Below are 22,800 nucleotides of genomic sequence, written 5' to 3'. Positions count from 1 at the left end.
GCAGGAAGGCTGGCTGGCCCATAATTCCACACATGTGAGTTTACAGAGTTTAAGATGTCTTTATGTGCTTCAAGAAAAATATATACTCTAACTTGACTTTTTACATTAAGCTGTTAACTGTGCTCCAGGAATTTGTGCTTCAGAAAATGTAAATTCCACTACACTAAAAATCCAAGTGGCCACGGATTTGGAAAGGTACCTACGGATGGCAGGAGCAGAAAGTGCCTTCCTGGTCAGAGTGGGTGAGAGCCCAAGGGCAGACTGTGCCCAAGGGCTGAAAGAAAAGTGATCTGAGTTAGGATGGGGAGAGAGAAACTGATGACCTCAGAGTGGACAGGAAAAGAAGGGCAGGGGCCTGAGCAACAACAAACCAGAGAACTTGTATTATGTGGAAGAGGCAGGCTGTGACAGGGAGGGCAGGGTGTATTTTATTATGAAACACATCAAACATACAGAGAGAAGTCCAAAAAATAAAACTTGTGTGTCCAACAACTCAAATGATGCAGTATTAACCTGGAGCCATATTTTCTTCAGCACCTTTAAGTAATAAAAAGCTCTATGCAGACTAGACAGTATCCCTTATGTATCCCTTCCTGATGCTCCCATGTACTTTCATGTGAGACTTACTGAGAGGATGCATTTAGAGGGGGAAAAAAAAAACACCTACCCAACCTAGACAGAAGAATGGTAAGCAAACAAAAATGCAGACATAAAAGGTCATTAAAGAAAAAGTTTCCAATAAACAAAAACACAAGATGCGGTACTTTCTCTCCTAAATTTAGCCTTCTCTGTTTCCAGTCTCATAAGAGTTGATCTTCAAGAGAGGCTGTTTCTGTAAGACAAAAATCAATTCTCAGTATGCCTCATATAAAAACCCAGTCACTGTGATTCTTAATTTCTATCTCAAGTACAAGAAAACAAAATACTCACTTTTAATCTGAAATTCCACATTTCTTTAAGTCAGATCTGCCAGTTAAAAAAATTCACCACTGCAATAACAGGGCTTTATGTTAAGTATAGCTGTTTGTACTCCCCTTCAGATATGCTCCCCTCCAAATATAAAAAATATTTTATACTAACCTGTATGTTGAAATACTTATCTCTTTGATGAAGAGATAAGAGTTTTATGTTCTCATAACCACACCATTCCTAGTTCAGCAATTTTACAATTATATATATATGACATATGAATGCATGCTCAGTCATGTTTGACTCTTTGTGACCCCGTGGGCTCTAGCACACCAGGCTCCTCTGTCCATGGGATTTTCCAAGCTAGAATACTGGTGAGTTGCCATTCTCCTTCAGGAGAATCTTCTCAACTCAGGACCAGAGTTTTATGTTTTCATAAGTGTATCACTCTTAGTTCAGCAATTTTACAATTAAGCTACTAACAAATTTTTGCAATCAGGAGTTCATGATCTGAGCCACAGTCAGCTCCTTGTTTTTGCTGACTGTATACAGCTTCTCCATCTTCAGCTACAAAGAATATAATCAATTCTTCTAAGGGATTCTTGCCCACAGTAGTGGATATCTGGATTAAATTTGCCCATTCCAGTCCATTTTAAATGTTCATTGATTCCTAAAATGTTGATGTTCACTCTTGCTATCTCCTGTCTGACCACTTCCAATTTACCTTAATTCATGGGCCTAACATTCCAGGTTCCTATGCAATATTGTTCTTTACAGTATCGGACTTTACTTTCATCACCAGTCACATCCGTAACTGGGTGTTGTTTTCATTTTGGCTCCATCTCTTCATTCTTTCTGGAGTTATTTCTCCCTTCTTCTCCAGTATGATATTGGGCACCTACCAACCTGGGGAGTTCATCTTTCAATGTCATATCTTTTTGCTTTTTCATACTGTTCAGGGGATTCTCAAGGCAAGAATATTGAAGTGGTTTGCCATTCCCTTCTCCCTTTTCCTTACTGCAAAATTCAGGCTTAAATTGAAGAAAGTAGGGAAACCACTAGACAGACCATTCAGGTATGACCTAAATCAAATCCCTTACGATTATACAGTGGAAGTGACAAATAAGTTCAAGGGATTAGATCTGATAGACAGAGTGCCTGAAGAACTATGGATGGAGGTTCATGACACTGTATAGGAAGCACAGTGATCAAGACCATCCCCAAGAAAAAGAAATGCAAAAAGGCAAAATGGGTGTCTGAGAAGGCCTTACAAATAGCTGAGAAAAGAAGAGAAGCTAAAGGGAAAGGAGAAAAGGATAGATAAACCCATCTGAATGCAGAGTTCCAAAGAATAGCAAGGAGAGATAAAAAAGCCTTCTTCAGTGATTAATGCAAAGAAATAGAGGAAAACAACAGAATGAGAAAGACCAGAGATCTCTTCAAGAAAATTAATATACCAAGGGAACATTTCATGCAAAGATGGGCACAATAAAGGACAGAAATGGTATGGACCTAACAGAAGCAGAAGATATTAAGAGGTGGCAAGAATACACAGAAGAACTATACAGAAAAGATTATGACGAAGATAACCACAATGATGTGATCACTCACCTAGAGCCAGACATCCATCCTGGAATGTGAATTCAAGTGATGCTTAGGAAGCATCACTAAGAACAAAGCTAGTGGAGGTGATGGAATTCCAGATGAGCTATTGAAAATCCTAAAAGATGATGCTGTGAAAGTGCTGCACTCAATATGCCAGCAAATTTGGAAAACTCAGCAGTGGCCACAGGATTGGAAAAGGTCAGTTTTCATTCCAATCCCAAAGAAAGGCTATCCCAAAGAATGCTCAAACTACCACACAATTGCACTCATCTCACATGCTAGCAAAGTAATGCTCAAAATTCTCCAAGCGAGGCAGGCTTCAGCAGTACATGAACTGTGAAGTTCCAGATGTTCAAGCTGGGTTTAGAAAAGGCAGAGGAACCAGAGATCAAATTGCCAACATCTGCTGGATAATAAAAAAAAGCAAGGGATTTCTAGTAAAACATCTAATTCTGCTTTATTGACTACACCAAAGCCTTTGACTGTGTGGATCACAACAAACCACAGAAAATTCTTCAAGAGGTAGGAATACCAGACAACTTTACCTGGCTCCTGAGAAACCCGTATGCAGGGCAAGAAGCAACAGTTAGAACCAGACATGGAACAATGGACTGGTTCCAAATCAGGAAAGGAATACATCAAAGCTGTATAATGTCACCCTATTTAACTTATATGCAGACTACACCATGCAAAATGCTGGGCTGGATGAAGCACAAGCTGGAATCAAGACTGCAGGGAGAAATATCAATAACCTCAAATATGCGGTGACCCTTGTGGCAGAAAGCAAAGAGGAACTACAGAGCCTCTTGATGAAAAGTGAAAGAGGAGAGTGAAAAGGCTGGCTTAAAACTCAGCATTCATGAAATGAAGATCATGGCATCTGGTCCCATCACTTCCTGGCAAATAGATGATGAAACAATGGACATAGTGACAGATTTTATTTTGGGGGGCTCCAAAATCACTGCAGATGGTGACTGCAGCCATGAAATTAAAAGATGTTTACTCCTTGGAAGAAAAGCTATGACCAACCTATACAGCATATTAAAAAGCAGAGACATCACTTTGCCAACAAAGGTCCGTCTAGTCAAAGCTATGGTTTTTCCAGTAGTCATGTATGGATGTGAGAGCTGGACCATAAAGAAAGCTGACCACCAAAGAATTGATGCTTTTGAACTGTGGTGTTGGAGAAGACTCTTGAAGAGTCCCTTGGATAGCAAGGAGATCCAACCAGTCCATCCTAAAGGAAATCAGTCCTGAATATTCACTGGAAGGACTGAGGCTGAAGCTGAAACTCCAATACTTTGGCCACCTGATGAATAGAACGGACTCCTTGGGAAAGACCCAGATGCTGAGAAAGACTAAAGGCAGGAGGAGAAGGGGATGATAGAGGATGAGATGGTTGGATGGCATCACCAGCTCAATGGACATGAGCAAGCTGTGGGAGTTGATGATGGACAGGGGAGCCTGGGGTGCTGTAGTCCATGGGGTCTCAAAGAATCAAGACACGACTGAGTGACTGAACTGAACTACTAACAAATTAAACATTTCTCCAGAAATGATGAAACAATGAAACTAAGCACATTTTCTCCATCTCTAGGAAAAATAATTTAAAGAATCATTCAACTATACTTTCACGACAATGAAGGATGCTTAAGGAGCCATGTATGGTAATTTTCCTCATCCCATAACCTTGTAGTTTCGTGCCCTTCAGAGCTGATCTAATCTAAATGACCCTGCAGCACAGCTACAGGTGAGTAACAAAGAGCAGCACGGAGAACTCGGCTGCGAGTCAGAAGACCTCCTTTCCTGTCTGTGTGTGTGGTTTCGGGGCACCCATTTAACCTCCTGGAGCTTTCACTTCCTCATCTACAAAATGAGGCTTACTTTCTTTTAATCTTCCAGATATTGTGAAAATTAAATGTAAAAGTGTAAAAGTGTAAAAGTGTAAAAGTGATGTAAAAGTGATTTTTAACTAATGCACTACTCAAATTCAGGGCATGGCACAGTATTCGAAGGTAGTCAAAAATGTGTGTTTACTACTACAGTAAAGGAGAAACCAGTTCAACCACTATGCTTTAAACGAAGTGAAGTGTTGTTGTTGTTTTTTAACATAATGTCTTCAATATATTTCGAAACAGAAAACACTGGTTTCATCTGAGATTGTATATGCAACACTCAATACTCCTATGGGGAAAAAAGAACTTATTTCACAGATAAAAAGATAAAAGCACATACAAGTTAATCAACTTGATTAAAAATATGATGACTTGGCGCTAGGACTAAATGCCAGAAGTTCATGTCATTGTATATTCCCTAATCTATGAAATTTAAAGTATCATCAAATTTCAGATTTTAAACTCAAGTACACAGAACAGCAATCCTGGGTGTTCATTGGAAGGACTGATGCTGAGGCTGAAACTCCAATACTTTGGCCACCTCATGCCAAGAGTTGACTCATTGGAAAAGACCCTGATGCTAGGAGGGATTGGGGGCAGGAGGAGAAGGGGACGACAGAGGATGAGATGGCTGGATGGCGTCACTGACTTGATGGACATGAGTTTGAGTAAACTCTGGGAGTTGGTGATGGACAGGGAGGCCTGGCATGCTGCAATTCATGGGGTCAAAAAGAGTCGGACATGACTGAGCGACTGAACTGAACTGAACACAAAACAGCTGTCAGTATAAAAACAACGTATTAGAAAGGATTGAAAGTTGGAATTGCAAGTTAGCATTTATTTTAAAAGTAACCCAAAACTTCTGAAGTAAATAAATCATCTCAAAATAAATCATGAGAATCAAAACTGATGATCCTGCATGAATGACAGTTAGCTTAGAACTTAGTCATACTTTCTCAGAAACAGAAACAAAACAACTGTGCGTTAACAAATGGAGAATAAATGTGACCCCAGTAGGTACTTCCTTAAGAGCTGCTACACTCACAGAGCCCCAGAGAGCAGGAGGACCTCGGGAGCTACTTGCAATGGTCACTTGGGCCCGCCAGAGTACAGGAATTAAGTCAAAGTTCTTTTGCTTTTAGCTGAAATTCTATCAGTTCAAAGTGGCAAGAAGGACAACTTCATTTCGACCAGAAGTCCTAATTGGTTACTGATCACAAAACACTTTCCAAGGGTTATCTTAGATCACAGGATCCCAGGCAGAAAAAATAAGAAGCCGCAGCAAGGGAACCACTATTTAAAACCCACTATGGGTTTACCTATGACTGATGGCAGATTCATGTTGATGTATGGCACAAACCAACACAATGTTGTAAACCAATTATCCTTCAATTAAAAAGAAAAAATAAATAAAACCCACTGATAGCATCTTTAACCACTAGAGTCACCGGAGCTAAAGAAGGAAGAATATGCTTTGTTCTGAAATTAAATCTATCAGTGCAGCCCATTTTCTTGACTCCTCAGAACTTCTTCACAAAAAGTATTAACCATCTTCATAGAAGTGTGTACAAGAAAGTATTAATTTCACCCTAGACACAAAAGAATTTCAGGCTAAGCTTGACCTCACGACAATTTTTACATGTCCCTGCACATACCATCAAGAGCTTTCTCTATGTCAAGCAACAGTAAGGACAGGATGGCCCTGGACTCAGTTCCAGAAGCAGTGTCAAAGGGAGGCTACCAAACAAAACCTAGGAAGATGGCAGAATCATTATAGCCAGCCCTCTGATCATCAGACCACAGAGTAAAGCACAGCCTCCAAATATGTGCTCTGCCCTGACAAAACGACTGGAGATGTCCTGTTGGGGGTTGCGGAAGAGAAAAAAACATCAAATTTAACTTACTTTTTAACAATTTTTTCATTTCAATAAATTTATTTTGATTGGTTGGATTGTTTAAAAGGAAGAGAAGAATTTGCTCATGCTTTTCAACCTGAGGGTGAGAAAGAAAATAGTGTTATTTCATTCCTTAAAATGTTGGGAATATAATTTCACTTTAGGGAAATTTACCCACTTGTTTCTGTAGCTTCATGCAGCAGCAGTTCATCCTGTTTGCCGTTTCTGAAAGCAAATGCAAAAAGCTGTTAGACCTCTTAGCTATAAATAACAGGAAAAAAAACAAACCTGGAGTTTGAACATACACAAGCCTACCCTGCGGGGCAGATCCTTTCCAACCCCAAAGGAATAGATGGATTAAACTTCTCATCAGCGTTTTAATGCTACCTACTACTGTGTCCTGTGTTCTACCAAATGAGCGCCCTCACCCGTCCAGGGTTTTGGGTCTTGCCTATCCTGCACAGTGTATCTCTTTTTGGTGGAGATCAGGCCTGACTAATCATCTTATGAAATGACTAGTAAGACCCAGTCTCAAGTATATGAGTTCTTCTCACTTTGATCAGGATCAAAAGGAAGTAGGAAGTAACTGAATGCTTGACTTTTTTAAACCTTGGAGCATTAATGCTATGGACAAGGTTTCTGAGCCTGATATAAGGAAAATCTGGACTGGGAGGTCGGCTTCCTTCCAGGCTCCTCTGAGGTAGCAACATGAGTCAGTACCCCACTGCTGGATTCATAGAAGAGGACGACAAAGGGAACAAACATAGCCATGAGAATAAAGAAGGATCAGACCTACTAAACTGATGACATCTGTTTCTGGTTACACTTACATCTGTTATTAATTAAACTTGAAAAAACAATACCTTTATTTAGAGCACTTGGATTTTTAGATGTGATGTTTTTTGCCAGACCATACATCACCAGCTTATCAGCTATATTGATAGTACCATTCTCGGAACACTTCTCAACTGACACCGTGTGAACATTCTTGATAACTCCTTTTACAGAAATCATTACATTCTGATTCAACATGAAATTCTTCAGTAGCTCTATCATTAGGTGAGAACATCTTCCATTCAACTCCATTAGTCCTGGAAAAAAACTGAGTACTAATCAACAAGTTCCTAAAAGATAATATTTAACTTAATTGTCTAAGGATAATAAAAGGCTCACTGATTTTAGCTAGCTTTAGTTACATACGCTGTAATGTAAAAAGCTGCTGCATTCGAAAAAATCAAACCTGACAAATATTCCTCAATCCTTATTATGTGTCAAGCACTAGTGAAGTGAAAATCGCTCAGTCGTTTCCTACTCTGCGACCCCCATGGACTATACAGTCCATGGAAATTCTCCAGGCCAGAGTACTTGAGTGGGTAGCCTTTCCCTTCTCCAGGGGATCTTCCCAACTCAGGGGTCGAACTCAGATCTCCCACATTGCAGGCGTATTCTTCACCAGCCGAGCCACAAGAAAAGCCCAAGAATACTAGAGCGGGTAGCCTGTCCCTCCTTCAGGGGATCTTCCTGACCCAGGAATTGAACCAGGGTCTCCCGCATTGCAGGCAGATTCTATACCAGCTGAGCCATCAGGGAAGCCCTGTCAAACACTTAATTTAGGTCTATAAGCCAGAACACTGACAAATGTCTGCCTACGTGGACTTCTGTTCTAATGGGAGATGCAAACAATGATAAAGAGAATTTTCTAACTTTCTGAGTCAAAACCAAAGTAGACAGTGAGGCAGTCCGTTATTATCTGGTGGAACCTCTAGGTAAAGAAATTAGGAGTAAGAATAAAAAGCTACTTCAGCATTTTGGTTCCTTTTGTTCAAATTCCAACTGAAGGGTTGAATAAATATGCAGATATAGATAAGAGTACAAATAGTAAGGTAGGCCAAAACAGTGTCATGAGAACATCTCTAGTCTGCAACAAGGCAGAAAGACCCCCACAAGAGAGGTCAGAGCAGTGACCCCAGCTGGTCCTGGCTCTGCCACTTTCTAGGTGTGCAACCTGAGACCAACCAGAGTCTCTGAGCTTTGACTCTCTGACACTCATCTGTAAAACCAAAGATGGAATGACTGAATATAATTTTTGTGAGAATCAAAGAAAGAATAAAAGACATGAGTTGGTTTTTTTTTTTTGGTAAACTCTGCTTGATATTTAGAAATCTGGGCAGTTACTTAAGATACCCATTTGTTTCAGACTTAATGTTATAGAAGAAAGAAAAAAAAAAAAATCCCACAGACACCCATACTGGAAAGTGACTTAATTGTCTACCATCAAGGGAACATCTGATAACTTGGAAAGGAAGCTCCAGGTGGCTGGCAGAGATGGGCTGCACTCTGCAGAGAGGCAGAGTTTCAATGTTTCCATAGTCCGCATAGAGCACTTTCACATCGGCATCTGATGTCCCCAGCACAATGGCACGGTACCAGCAATCATCACCTAAAAATGGAATGGAGTCTCAGGTGAGAAGTTACATTCAATGAGGCCCTCCCTCCCCTAAGACGGTTATTCACAGTTACATTGACATCACTTGGAAATTCACACCAAGATTTCTGATTTCATGCCAAGGATTCTAGATTAAACACAAGCATCACCTCTACTTCTTGCAGATTCTACGGAAAAGACAGTTACAGGATTGAACAGAAAAAAGGCTAAAACCACAAGGATGGAGAACAAGAGAGATGACAATGTAACGTTGGGAAGCTGGAAAGCAGATACATGAATGGAAATAACTTAGCAGAGTTCAACTGAAGCTGCTGTAAGAAAGCCAAGAAGCATCCCAGTTTGCATTTCAAATCCCCAAGTAATCAAGGCTCAATAATTGGTGCTACTCATTCAAAAGTAGGAGTAAAGATGAAACTGAGATGGTGACTGAATGTGGAAGCAGAGTTCCTTCCCCAAGACATGTGAATAAACTTTAGTTTATAAACACATTTACACACAATAACTATTTTTAAAGGTGCTGAAGCTTTATGATTAGCTTTGTGTTTACATGTTTTAATAACACTTAGAAAGGTCCCCCTTTCTAGGTAATGTCTCCTACCCAAGGACAGAAGACTAGTTTCTTCTTCAGAGAGGACGGACCAGAGAGACTATGGACTGGGGAACATGAGGCAGAGCAGAGATCCCTGTCAGGCCAGTCCACACTTCAGGCAGGAGACAACCATCTCAAGCAAAAGCACTTGAAGACACCAGCGTGAAGACTTCCCAGTGAAACAGCAGAGCCAGGTCACCCCACAGACAAGCTCTGCCCCCACTCAAAGGAACTTCCAATTAGCTTCTTAGTGCCTCACCTTATAAAGACAAACAGCAAAGGATGACCAAACAGAAGAAGAAAGAGAAGACCAGACCAAACAAACGGGATATCAAGGAAACAGAGGCCAAGGACAGAGGAAACCATGAAAATTAAAAGAATATGACCATCCTCAGAGAAATGACCTTCCATCCTTAAAACAAGTACAAGGAAGTGTTAAAACCACACACCTGAGAAACATAAAAACTACTGAAACAAAAAAATGTGATATTAAAAATGAGATAAGAAAGGCCGGAAGAGAAAACCGAGGAAACCTCTTGAACAGAATAAAAAAGATGAAACAGCAGAGGAAATTCAGCAGAAGAGTTTAAGCCTAACATTAGAATACTTGGAAGTTCATAAAAGAGCAGAAAATGAAAGAAAGGAATACAAAAAATTCAGGGAAAAATTTCAAAACTAAAGCCCATAAATTTCAAGACTAACGGGCCCACCCGCTGAGTGCTCACTCAGTACAACAGTGAAAAGAAAAACCAGTGCTGGGGGAAGGCCCTGGTTAGGACTCTACACTTTCAGTGACGGGGCCCGGGTTCAATCCCTGGTTGGTGAACTAAGATTCCACAAGCTGTGTGGAGCAGCCAAAAAAAGAAAGAAAGAAAACCAATGCTAAGTCACATCATAAAAATTCAAAACTCGGGATGAAGAGATTACCACAAGTTCCAGAAAGAAGGAAAAAAATATGTACAAAGTCTGGAGAAGCTCAACGCCATCTACCTCTCCACCAGCAACACCTGCAGCTAAAAGACAATATAAATGCAATGCCTTCAAAAATTTAAGAGGAAGATGATTTCCAACCTGGAATTCTATCTATACGTAAGCTATCAAGTTTAGGGTAGGATACTTTCTCAAACATGAAGGGTAACAGAAAACTTAATTTTATATGTACCTTTTCTCAGCTTCCAGAGGATGAGATATACCCAAATATTAAGAGTAAGTCAAAAGTAAGGGATCCAGAAAGCAAGTTAAGATGAGGGAGGGAGATAATCTGGCATCAAGGAGCGGGTGGGAGAGAAATCCAAGCAACAGAGGGTTGGCGTGATGGTGACAAGAAACTTCCAGGAGGACAGCTCAGGTCCCAAAGACAAGCAGTCTAGATAGGAGCTGGTAAAAAGGCCAGGGCTGCCTACGATTATGACAAAAGTGGATCAAGTACATAAAGTACTCTTGGAGAGAATTTATACCAGCGCAGAGGACTGGAGATCATTACTGAAAGTATACGGAACAGGAGTAACAAAAAAAGGCTGCAGAAGTATTTATAGTGACTACACGGCTGGGCTCTGAATTGCTTTTATGCAACCCTAGTAACGTAACACAGAATACTTATCTAACCAAAAATTATGACACATCTCTACCAGGAAGAAAAGAGAGGGAAACTGTAGAGCCAGTTGTCATATAAAATAAATAGAAAATTAAATACTTTTAAAAACTGTAAGTCTAATGTTGTAAATGCACACTGTTCCGCCTAACAGAAAGAATCTTACTTGTGTATCTGGCACAACACGCATCTCCAATTTTCGGTGTATAGGGCGATCGGCTTTTCTGACCATTGCAATATTCTAACAATTCGGCCGTCAATACACTCAGTTTTTCCTGATCTCCTAAAATATATGTTAAAAAAAAACACCTCATTAGAACTGATTCAAATGAATTCTTTTTAATGGCTGAGTAATATTCCATTGTGTATATGTACCACAGCTTTCTTATCCATTTGTCTGCTGATGGGCATCTAGGTTGCTTCCATGTCCTGGCTATTATAAACAGTGCTGCGATGAACACTGGGGTACACGTGTCTCTCAGATCTGGTTTCCTCGGTGTGTATGACCAGGAGTGGGATTGCTGGGTCATATGGCAGTTCTAATGAAGTGGATGAAACTGAAGCCCATTATACAGAGTGAAGTAAGCCAGAAAGATAAACACCAATACAGTATACTAACGCATATATATGGAATTTAGAAAGATGGGAACGATAACCCTGTATGCAAGACAGAAAAAGAGACACAGATGTATAGAACAGACTTTTGGACTCTATGGGAGAAGGCGAGGGTGGGATGATCTGAGAGAATAGTATTGAAACATGTATATTATCAAGTGTGAAACAGATCGCCAGTCCAGGTTGGATGCATGAGACAAGTGCTCAGGGCTGGTGCACTGGGATGACCCAGAGGGATGGGATGGGGAGGGAGGTGGGAGGGGGGATCAGGGTGGGGAACACATGTAAATCCATGGCTGATTCATGTCAATGTATGGCAAAACCCACTACAATACTGTAAAGTAATTAGCCTCCAACTAATAAAAATAATTGGAAAAAAATAAATTAAAAAAAATTCTGTGAAGAAACTTTCAGTGCTAATATTTATAAAAGTATATAAGAAGGAAAATTAAATCTAAACTCCAAAGACCCTGTATATTTTAAAATATACATTTCTGTTTTAAAAACAGATAAAACCACTAGGGGGTACACTGTGGGGAAGGGACGCAGTATTGGGAAGGGACAAGAAGGAAGCCACCAGTGGGCTAATGTGTTGATCAGGGTGGCTAGTCCAGTGTGCTCATTCTACAAAAACCTATGATGTTAGGCTACAGCCTTACAATTGTTCCGTATACTTGTCAGTGTGTTATAGGTAATAAAATGAAACAAAGTACTTCCAATTCATCACACCGTATGTAGCTGCCAGGATGGAATAACCCTGAGCCCATGCTTCCTACTATACAGTTTAAAGATGATTGTTCCTAAAACGGAGAATAAATTTAAGAGCAGCTATTGGTATCACCACAATTCTTGGGTTGATCACTTCAAAAAAAAAAAGGTTCATTTTTAAGTATCTGCAAATTCTTCTGAATAGCCAACTTGTATTGTACTAACTCAGCTTCTGAACTATAAGAATAAACTCAAATACACTGATGAGATGACTGAATTGTAATCTTTCATGAAACAAAAAAGGAAAATTAAAGTCAACATTTATGTGCTACTCTTCTTCACAATTAGAAGCACTGTCAAACAGTTCTCTAAGTTCCTAGGACTCAGTAACACTGTGATCAAAGAGTGATTTCAAAGCACTCTTTCAACATATCTAAAACAGAATTCGGTTGAAATTCTCTTAATGCTCGTAGAAGGTTAAGTCAGTAAGTATAATTCCATACAGACAGTACCTACTTTTAAACAATAAATTATACAGCAATCAAGGACACTGCCTTGTTATAAAAAGCTGCAGATGATCAAGACCAGGCAGAGGAGAGACTGAATGCAGGGCATGTTCACATCTGTTTTTAAAATCAAATTTTCCTTACATATTATTATGATCAATTAAAACACTGAGTGGAAAGGAAACCATCACTTCTCCCCGTCGCTTCTTAAGGAGTTCAGGTAAGTTCATTCTACAATTAAAAGACTAGCATAAATGTGTCTCAAACTTTTATTTCTTACCTGCCATTTCATTTGGTAGAGCATAAAACAAGTTTGGATTTGCGATTTCTAAAATGCATGCTTGTACAGTTTTATTAACTGGCAACTCTATTGTACTCCACTGATTAGCTGAAGAGATGGCTGAAAATACATGAAATACAGTCCTCTCATGAAACAGATAAAACTTAGTATTCTATTGAATATCAACACTCCCAAAGTCCCAAAATGAAAATCTGTATTTTCACAAAAGAGTTTGTTTAATATGAGGGACTTTGGTGTGCATTACAAAAAATCTCAACCTATATAACAAGAATCCTTAAACTATGACACTCATATAGTCTATTTTTATTTCTATAGCACATTTAATTATTAACATTTACTCAAACTTTAAGGGATACATAACTGTATGATGTATGTTTGTTTACCTGACAAGTAACTACATTAAAAATGAGTATAGTGTTCAATAAAACCCTGTTTCAACAAACATTCAGTTCAGTTCAGTTGCGTCCGTCTCTTTGCGACCCCATGGACTGCAGCATGCCAGGCCTCCCTGTCCATCACCAACTAACAGAGTTTACTCAAACTCACGTCCATTGAGTCGGTGATGCCATCTAACCATAACCATGCCATCTAACATAACCCTCTGTCGTCCCCTTCTCCTTCCACCTTCAATCTTTCCCAGGATCAGGGTCTTTTCAAATGAGTCAGTTCTTCGTATCAAGTGGCCAAAGTATTGGAGTTTCAGCTTCAACATCAGTCCTTCCAATGAATATTCAGGGCTGATTTCCTTTAGGATGGACTTGTTGGATCTCCTTGCAGTCCAAGGGACTCTCAAGAGCCCTCTCCAACACCACAGTTTAAAAGCATCAATTCTTTGGTGCTCAGCTTTCTTTATAGTCCAACTGTCACATCCATACATGACTACTAGAAAAACCATAGCTTTGACTAGACAGACCTTTGTTGGCAGAATAATGTCTCTGCTTTTTAATATGCTGTCTAGGTTGGTCATAACTATTCTTCCAAGGAGCAAGCATCTTTTAATTTCATGACTGCAGTCACCATCTGCAGTGACTTTGGAGCCCCCCAAAATAAAGTATGTCACTGTTTCTACTGTTTCCCCATCCATTTGCCATGAAGTGATAGGACCAGATGCCATGATCTCAGTTTTCTGAATGCTGAGTTTTAAGCCAACTTTTTCACTCTGCTCTTTCATATCAAGAGGCTCTTCAGTTCTTCTCCACTTTCTGCCATAAGGGTGGTGTCTTCTGCATATCTGAGGTTATTGATATTTCTCCCAGCAATCTTGATTCCAGCTTGTGCTTCATCCAGCCCAGCATTTCTCATGATGTACCTTGCATATAAGTTAAATAAGCAGGGTGATAATATACAGCCTTGACGTACTCCTTTCTCTATTTGGAACCAGTCTGTTGTTCCATGTCCAGTTCTAACTGTTGCTTCCTGACCTGCATACAGATTTCTCAAGAGGCAAGTCAGGTGGTCTGGTATTCCCATCTCTTTCAGAATTTTCCACAGTTTGTGGTGATCCACACTGTCAAAGACTTTGGCATAGTCAATAATGCAGAAATAGATGTTTTTCTGGAACTCTCTTGATTTTTCCATAATCCAACAGATGTTGGCAATTTGACCTCTGGTTCCTCTGCCTTTTCTAAAACCAGCTTGAACATCTGGAAGTTCACAGTTAACGTACTGTTGAAGCCTCGCTTGGAGAATTTTGAGCATTACTTTGCTAGCATGTGAGATGAGTCCAATTGTGAGGTAGTTTGAACATTCTTTGGCATTGCCTTTCTTTGGGACTGGTATGAAAATTGACCTTTTCCAGTCCTGTGGTCACTGCTGAGTTTTCCAAATTTGCTGGTATAATGACTGCAGCACTTTCACAGCATCATCTTTCAGGATTTAGAATACCTCAACTGGAATTCAGAGAAGGCAATGGCACCCCACTCCAGTACTCTTGCCTGGAAAATCCCATGGATGGAGGAGCCTGGTGGGCTGCAGTCCATGGGGTCGCAAAGAGTCAGACACGACTGAGTGACTTCACTTTCACTTTTCACTTTCATGCACTGGAGAAGGAAATGGCAACCCACTCCGGTGTTCTTGCCTGGAGAATCCCAGGGATGGGGGAGCCTGGTGGGCTGCTGTCTGTGGAGTCGCACAGAGTCGGACACGACTGAGGTAACTTAGCGGCAGCAGCAACAGCAGCAACTGGAATTTCATCACCTCCACTAGCTTTGCTCATAGTGATGCTTCCTAAGGCCCACTTGACTTCACACTCCAGGATGTTTGGCTCTAGGTGAGTGATCACACCATCGTGGTTATCTGGGTCATGAAGATCTTTTCTGTATAGTTCTGTGTTTTTTGGCCACCTCTTCTTAATGTCTCCTGCTTCTGTTAGGTCCATACCATTTCTGTCCTTTATTGAGCCCATCTTTGCATGAAATGTTCCCTTGGTATCTCTTAATTTTCTTGACGAGATCTCTTAGTCTTTCCCATTCTTTTATTTTCCTCCATTTCTTTGCATTGATCACAGAGAAAGGCTTTCTTATCTCTCCTTGCTGTTATCTGGAACTCTGCATTCAAACGGGTATTTATTTCCTTTTCTCCTTTGCTTTTCGCTTCTCTTCTTTTCACAGCTATTTGTAAGGCCTCCTCAGATAGCCATTTTGGTTTTTTGCATTTCTTTTTCTTGGGGATGGTCTTGATCTCTGTCTCCTATACAATGTCACGAATCTCCGTCCATAGTTCATTAGGCGCTCTGTCTATCAAATCTAATCCCTTGAATCTACTTCTCACATCCACTGTATAATCGTTAAGGGATTTGATTTAGGTCATACCTGAATGGTCTAGTGGTTTTCCCTACTTTCTTCAATTTAAGTCTGAATTTGGCAATAAATTGTTCATGATCTGAGCCACAGTCAGCTCCTAGTCTCGTTTTTGCTGACTGTATGGAGCTTCTCCATCTTTGTCTGCAAAGAATATAATCAATCTGATTTTGGTGTTGACCATCTGGTGATGTCATGTGTAGAGTCCTCTCTTGTGTTCTCAGAAGAGGGTGTTTGCTATGACCAGTGCATTCTCTTGGCAAAACTCTGTTAGACTTTGTCCTGTTTCATTCTGTACTCCAACGCCAAATTTGCCTGTTACTCCAGGTGTTTCCTGACTTCCTACTTTTGCATTCCAGTCCCCTATAATGAAAAGGACATCTTTTTTTGGTGTTAGTTCTAGAAGGTCTTGTAGGTCTTCATAGAACCGTCCAACTTCGGCTTCTTCATCATTACTGGTTGGGGCACAGAGCTGGACTACCATGATATTGAATGAATAAACATTAAACTGATTACCGTGATGTTGAATTCAATAAACATTAAACTGATTTTAATTATCTATTACTAATCTATTTCCACAAACGGTATTTCTACAGGAAAATTCTGTCACTTGAAATAGCACAATTTTCATAGCCTATAATAGCAAAGGAGAACACAAATTTAAATAACAGTTTAAAAATGTTACCTTGAAGCCCCAGGGTATCAATCTGAAGGTCATGCTTATCAACAGGTCTGGTTTTCACTAAGTCTATATGTGGTGAACCAGCTTTTAAAACCAGGTGTTCATCAATCAGAATATCGCTAATGACTCTGGGATAAGAAGTGGAAAGATCAGTGAGTTCAATCCCCACTCCGTTTTCAGTGATTTCAACCACTTGGGCTTGGAGTTTTATCCTGGCAACACACGTCTGAAATCTTGCTATGGCTTCTTTACTCCAGTGTTTGTTTCTAGGCTGTATACCTAACAAACAAGAACAGCATTAACAAGAATTCTGTGCCCCAAAGCCATATTTTCTGTCTCAATAACATACAGGACTCCCCTTGCCAAGTTTACCTTTCAGGTCAGTGGTTTTTAATATCTTTTCTCAATAGTCAATTATACATCTACATCCTCTGTGCCTGTGTTGCAGATAATGCATCTGCAAAAACACTACTGGGGTTTTAGGAGACTCAGGGTCTGTCATGACTTTCCTCCCTAACTTATCTTCACCTGGCATCCTTCCCAACAGGCAAAAACAGAATTACTGTTTCTAGAAGCCATCATTGTTATATACACAATCATCAGTACCAATCATTCTGATTTAAACAAAACATACTTTCACATAATTTTCCAATGATAATTTTAAAATGTCATCTTAAATTTGAAACCAAAAATTATTTTTCTAGGATAACTTTGACTTACACCCTAAATTTTCTAACAGTGATTCTCAAATGTGGCTGTGTATTTGAATTACCTAGAGGGCTGGTGAACACAGATTTGGGGGCCCCACCCTAGAGTTTCCAATTTAGTAGCAGGTCTTGGGTGGGGACTGAGAATTTGTGCTTTTAACAAGTTCTCATATTGATACTATTCACTGGTTGTAGGGTGGGAGGGGATCACACTTTAAGAAGCACTGACATAAAACATGGTAATTGAAAATAATAATCCAAATCATACTCAGTGTAAAATAAGTAAAAAGAAACCAGACAGGCGAAAGGAAAAATAAAAAGCATCTAATGCTTCCATACATGACTACTATTAACGTTTTTGTATGCAACCTTCCATAATCTTTACATGCATATGGAAATACTCACATGCATACATTCATGATTCTTTTATAAAGAAATTTTGTAATACTAAAAAACTTATAAAAATAATATAAAATTATAAAAATTTTATAGTTAAAAAATTACATTAGGCAGTATTCAGTGCTTTATACTTTATATCTCTTTTATTCTTAATGTCTTTTTGAGGAAGGTACAATAGTTCTCCAGATGAGAGAAAGGAAGCACAGAGCTTAACCAGTTTACCTAAGATCTCACGGCTAGTGGGCAGCAGAGGTGGTGCTAATCTGTTCTCTTAATCACAATACTACCCTGCATCTCTTTTATAACTGGCTTCCTTCACTTAATTCATGAACTGCTCTTCATGTCAACAACACATATTTAACATTTTAATGAATGTGTAATAAGAACAAACAATTAATGGAACTTTCTGAGTGCCAGGCCCCGGTCTAAACATTCACTCAACAATCCTCACAACATCCTTATGAAATAGACATCACCACTACCCACTATGGGCTTCCCTGGCGACTCAGATGGTAAAGCATCTGCCTGCAATGCAGGAGACCCGGGTTTGATCCCTGGGTTGGGAAGATCCCCTGGAGAAGGGAATGGAGACCTACTCCTGTATTTTTGTCTGGAGAATTCCAAGGACAGAGGAGCCTAGCAGGCTACAGTTCATGGGGTCACAAAGAATCAGACATGACTGAGTACCTAACACTTTCACTACCCACTATATGGATCCTCATTTAACCAAGGCTCTATTTCTGGCTATTTAGATTGTTTTGCCACGATTAACAGTAGTGTAATGAATTTCCATGTAGGTGAACTTGGCGAACTCATAAGACTGTTTTGGGAGGATGCATTATTAGAAGCAAAATTGCTAAAACAAAAGGCTGAAATACTTGAGGCTCTTTGAAACAAAATAGCTTACACAAAATATTAAAATTAGAGATATATTAACAGAGAACTTTTTGTAATCTAAGTATTAGAAGACAATTAACAAAATTTCTCATTTTGCATCATACCTACTAACCAGCAGTGTATCCCTTGAAATGGAAGTTTTAAAAATTTGGATGGGATCATTTGAAGTTCATCTGCAGTGACTTCTTCAATGTTTCCATAATCTACAAAATGTACTTTAAAGTTTCCATTTGGTAAGATTTCCTTGACCAAAGCACGGTACCAATTACCATCACCTAGATTTAATACAAAGTTTATAACATGGAGTATTTCCCTTCTATTGAGATTTGAAATTTTTATTTTGAAAAAGACCATCCTTTGTCTAAAGTAGCTAATAAATTTGTTCCTTTTCCAGATGGTACCTTTAGCTTTTAATTCAGAAATCTCTAGAAGAATTCTCAAAATTCATTCTTAGAATTATCTCCAAAGTTTTTATAGCGTCACACTTCTACATCTACTATAAAGATTTCATTCATAACCTAACCAGTAAGCAGAATATTTTTTTTTAGTAAGCAGAATATTAAGAAAAGACTTAATAAGCTTGAACATATTTGTCAAACTGGAGGACATAATTCTCTTATTGCTAATGAGACTGTTTTACCTGTTACTTGGTAAAAAATATAAAAAATAAACAGAAAAGCATGCAATGAAATTAAGGGATGTCATCAAATACATTTTCAAGATAAACATGCAAAGGGTAACCAGAAAAAACAATGAATCTGCAGTGAACAGGTTTCCCTTTCACTACTATCAGAAATTCTGCAAAGAAAAGCACTTGACAAAGTTAAGTAAGAAAGTATCATTTGGAGGCTCCTTGTTACAGAGAGAGAAGGGAGAAAACACAAGATCTTAAGCATTCATATAATTTTGATTATGAAAAATATCTGCCTAAACAACAGGAAGAAAATACAAACTAAAAATGAGGTTTGGATGTCAAGAAATAAAAGATTCTAATATAGTCAAGACTGTGCCAACTGCAACTTACCTACAAAGCAAGCACAACAAGGTTGCCCTATTTCTGCCTTAAAATCATTAGGCAACTTCTGCTGGCAATATTCTGCTAGTAAGTTGTTCAAATCATTGAGCTCCTTTAGGGCTGAAAGCACAACATACATACGGCATTTAACATTTTTAAAACATGCTGAGTAGCAGACTTTCCTTTAAAGCTGGAAAGTGTTTTAATGATAAAAATCCAGGTACATCGCCAGACAATTATAAAGTACGCCAAATGCCTTTCCCTTTTCCTTATTAAGAACTTGGGCAAGTCAGTCATTGTTTAGTTAACAGTTAATATTCTCGGTAAACCCCATACCAACAATTTACCGGGCAGGGAGCCACAATGATGGCATCATTGTCAGTAGGCTAGAGCATGGGCTTTTGCGTGTATACCGGGAAACGGCGGACAAGCCTGCACAGAAAGGAAGTCACATACAAGCTATCCTGAAGGAGTATATACGAACCACCACTAAGTGGGTGGTGCAGACAGTGTCTGCGAAGGAAATTCAGAGAGGTGGGCTCTGTGCACTAAAGGTCTCATAGAGAAATCTGAAAGGAGAGGGCATTCCAGAGAAAGAAACGGCTCTGAGGCACAGGACCAAATTAAGCAGCCAAAAACACTCAGTGGGAGTGGTCTGGCAGAGGACAGTGGAAAGGTGAGCCACTGAAGAAAAACACCAGAGATGTGCTTAGAAAGACACGGGCCATGGAGAACTTTAAAGAGCCATCTGAACACTATACAAAGTAAAAGGAAAATATCTTTTAAACATGTGGCAAAGGCCCTTTCACAGAAATGGAAATTAAACTGCATCAAGTTAGAACTGTCACCTTTCAGATTAGTTGAAGTAAGAAAATGTAAGGACACACTGTTGGAAATGGTGTGGGAGAGGGCACTTTCATACGCTGTGGAGGGCAGTGGCCTGTCTGACCTCAAGGGCACCCTCTCCAGGGCCCAAGCACACACATCACTCTCATCTGTGCACTTCTCTATGTGTACGTTATACTTGAATGAAGTCAACAATTCAGTTTTTTCAAAAATAAATTTAGGAGACATTCTGTGAAACCTAAATTGGTTTAAAAAGAGACACTATTGAAAACAGAAATCATGGCTTACAACAGAATAAAAGGCAACCAAGTATAGCTAGGGGGCTTCCCTGGTAGTTCAGACGATAAACAGTCTGCTGGCAATGCAGGAGATCCAGGTTCAAGCCCTGGGTCAGGAAAATCCCCTGGAGAAGGGAATGGCAACTCACTCCAGGATTCTTACCTTTCTTGGAAATACAAATACCCACTTGGCCCTTACTGAAGAGGGAACAGTAGTATCATCACCCAACCACAAACTTTTCTTGATTTATTATCTATGACAATGTAACATAAGTAGGTAAGAGTCAACTTACCATCATCCCCTTTAAGCACATGGCAGTAAAATTCTCCAGGACTATCAATCACACAGACCACAACATCTACTGTTTGATCAACAGCAAGTTCAACCCATGTCCACTCCAGTGGATTGACTTTTGCTTCTATACCCAAGGGAACTGTGAAAATAAATGGACATTTTGCTAAACAAATGGCCAGAGTGGTGGGTCAAAGGCAGGAAGAACCTGTTTTCAAAGAACAGAACTTCCAATGACTTTCTTACTGACTTTACAGGAAAGTTAATTAATCTCAGAATTAACCATTACTATCTCACTGAATTTCAAATTTCAAATTCACATTTCTGATCAATCTTCAGCTGCCAGTGACCCAAACACAGTCTCTGGATGAATGGTTGATTTTAAAAGACAAAATGTACTCAACGTCAATTCTTTTTAAAAGTATGAGAACCCACACATTCACAGAGCCATCTGAACTCCAACATGGACATTACCTGGAGGACCATTTACTTACCACTGGCTTCTTTCACGTCACTGGGCTTATCTGTCACTAGCCCCTTGTCCTCCACGGCAAAGCCTGCATTGAGGAGCGCTTTGGTGACACTGATGTGGGGCGTCACAGACCGATCTATAAGTTCCACCAGGGAACTGTTTTCCAACTTGTCCACCACATTCACTGTGATCATTTTGTTCTGTACAATTTTCTTCATCAGACAAACAGCTTCTGGAGTCCAAATTCCTAATGATGGCTTTACTCCTAACAAAGAATTTTTAAAAGAATGTTCAAATACTTATCGCAACCATCTAGAAATTTAGCTCCTAATTTCCACAAAGTTAACCGTAAGGAATCTATGACAAACACTGGAACCAAAAAATTCATTAGAGAAGGATTTTCTAGACATGAAAATGAAAAAAAATTACAAAGTCTATAAAAAACTTCTATGTTTCTATGTAAACAAACCATCATAAATCCATCAATATGAAATGTCCAAAGAAGCAAACCTAGAAGACAGAAAGTAGTTTAGTGGTTGCCTGGGAAGCTAGGATTAACTGCAAATGGGCATAAGAGATCTCAGTGGGGGTGATGGAAACGTTCCAAAACTGGGTTATGGAGATGGTGGTGCAACTTGATAAATTTACTAAAAATCATTGAATTATACACCTGAAACAGTGACTTTTATGGTATATAAATTATAGCTCAATAAGGTTAAGAAAATCATAAACAAAAGTATAGAACAATCCAGGAAGAAACCCCAGTCACTAACACTGATGATGTACGAAACATCTGTAGTATCTACTGAAAGGGCCACAGAATCAACAACCCTGACATTGTGCATAGTCATTTCATAAAACTAAGAGCCAAGTAACTTACGAGAAAACCTCCGATCTCACTTGTAATGAAACAGACTAAAATGTTTTAGTTTATCAAAATTGGCCAAGATGAAATAACACAGAAGTATCTATTTGAGTGAAGGAGCTGACTCCCTCCTACATTTTTGGCAGGTGTGTACAGCAGTTCCACCTTTTCCAGAGAACTATCAAAACAGGTACACAGACACGAAAAGCAGCAGACCTCCGACACCTCCATTCCACCTAAGGAGGCATTCTGCAATATGAGTATACTTTACAACCTATCCCAAGGAAAGAAAGAAAGAAAGTGAAGTCGCTCAGTTGTGTCCGACTCTTTGCGATACCGTGGACTGTAGCCCACCAGACTCCTCCGTCCATGGGATTCTCCAGGCAAGAATACTGGAGTGGGTTGCCATTTCCTTCTCCAGGGGATCTTCCCGACCCAGGGATCGAACCCAGGTCTCCCGCATTGCAGGCAGACACTTTAACCTAAAAA

General features: G+C 39.5%; 1 protein-coding gene across 1 annotated transcript in view; it reads right to left on the bottom strand.

The window, feature by feature from the left end:
- Nucleotides 1–712: 712 nt before the first annotated feature.
- The window catches only part of TDRD1 (tudor domain containing 1), a 50,492-nt gene continuing 28,404 nt past the window's right edge, over nt 713–22,800 (bottom strand). Inside the window, exons 16-27 of the mRNA XM_061161345.1 lie at nt 21,469–21,711; nt 20,976–21,116; nt 19,568–19,678; nt 18,648–18,818; nt 16,544–16,819; nt 13,040–13,159; nt 11,097–11,213; nt 8,577–8,744; nt 7,168–7,395; nt 6,483–6,529; nt 6,314–6,401; nt 713–832 (exon numbers count right to left, since the gene is read on the bottom strand). Of these exons, the coding sequence (XP_061017328.1) occupies nt 801–832; nt 6,314–6,401; nt 6,483–6,529; nt 7,168–7,395; nt 8,577–8,744; nt 11,097–11,213; nt 13,040–13,159; nt 16,544–16,819; nt 18,648–18,818; nt 19,568–19,678; nt 20,976–21,116; nt 21,469–21,711 (1,742 nt within the window). The 3' untranslated portion in view covers nt 713–800. The remainder of the gene's footprint in view (nt 833–6,313; nt 6,402–6,482; nt 6,530–7,167; nt 7,396–8,576; nt 8,745–11,096; nt 11,214–13,039; nt 13,160–16,543; nt 16,820–18,647; nt 18,819–19,567; nt 19,679–20,975; nt 21,117–21,468; nt 21,712–22,800) is intronic.

The sequence above is a fragment of the Dama dama genome, chromosome 15 (genome assembly GCF_033118175.1).
Source record: "Dama dama isolate Ldn47 chromosome 15, ASM3311817v1, whole genome shotgun sequence".
NCBI lineage: Eukaryota > Metazoa > Chordata > Mammalia > Artiodactyla > Cervidae > Dama > Dama dama.
This window is presented reverse-complemented; position numbering and strand designations above follow the sequence as displayed.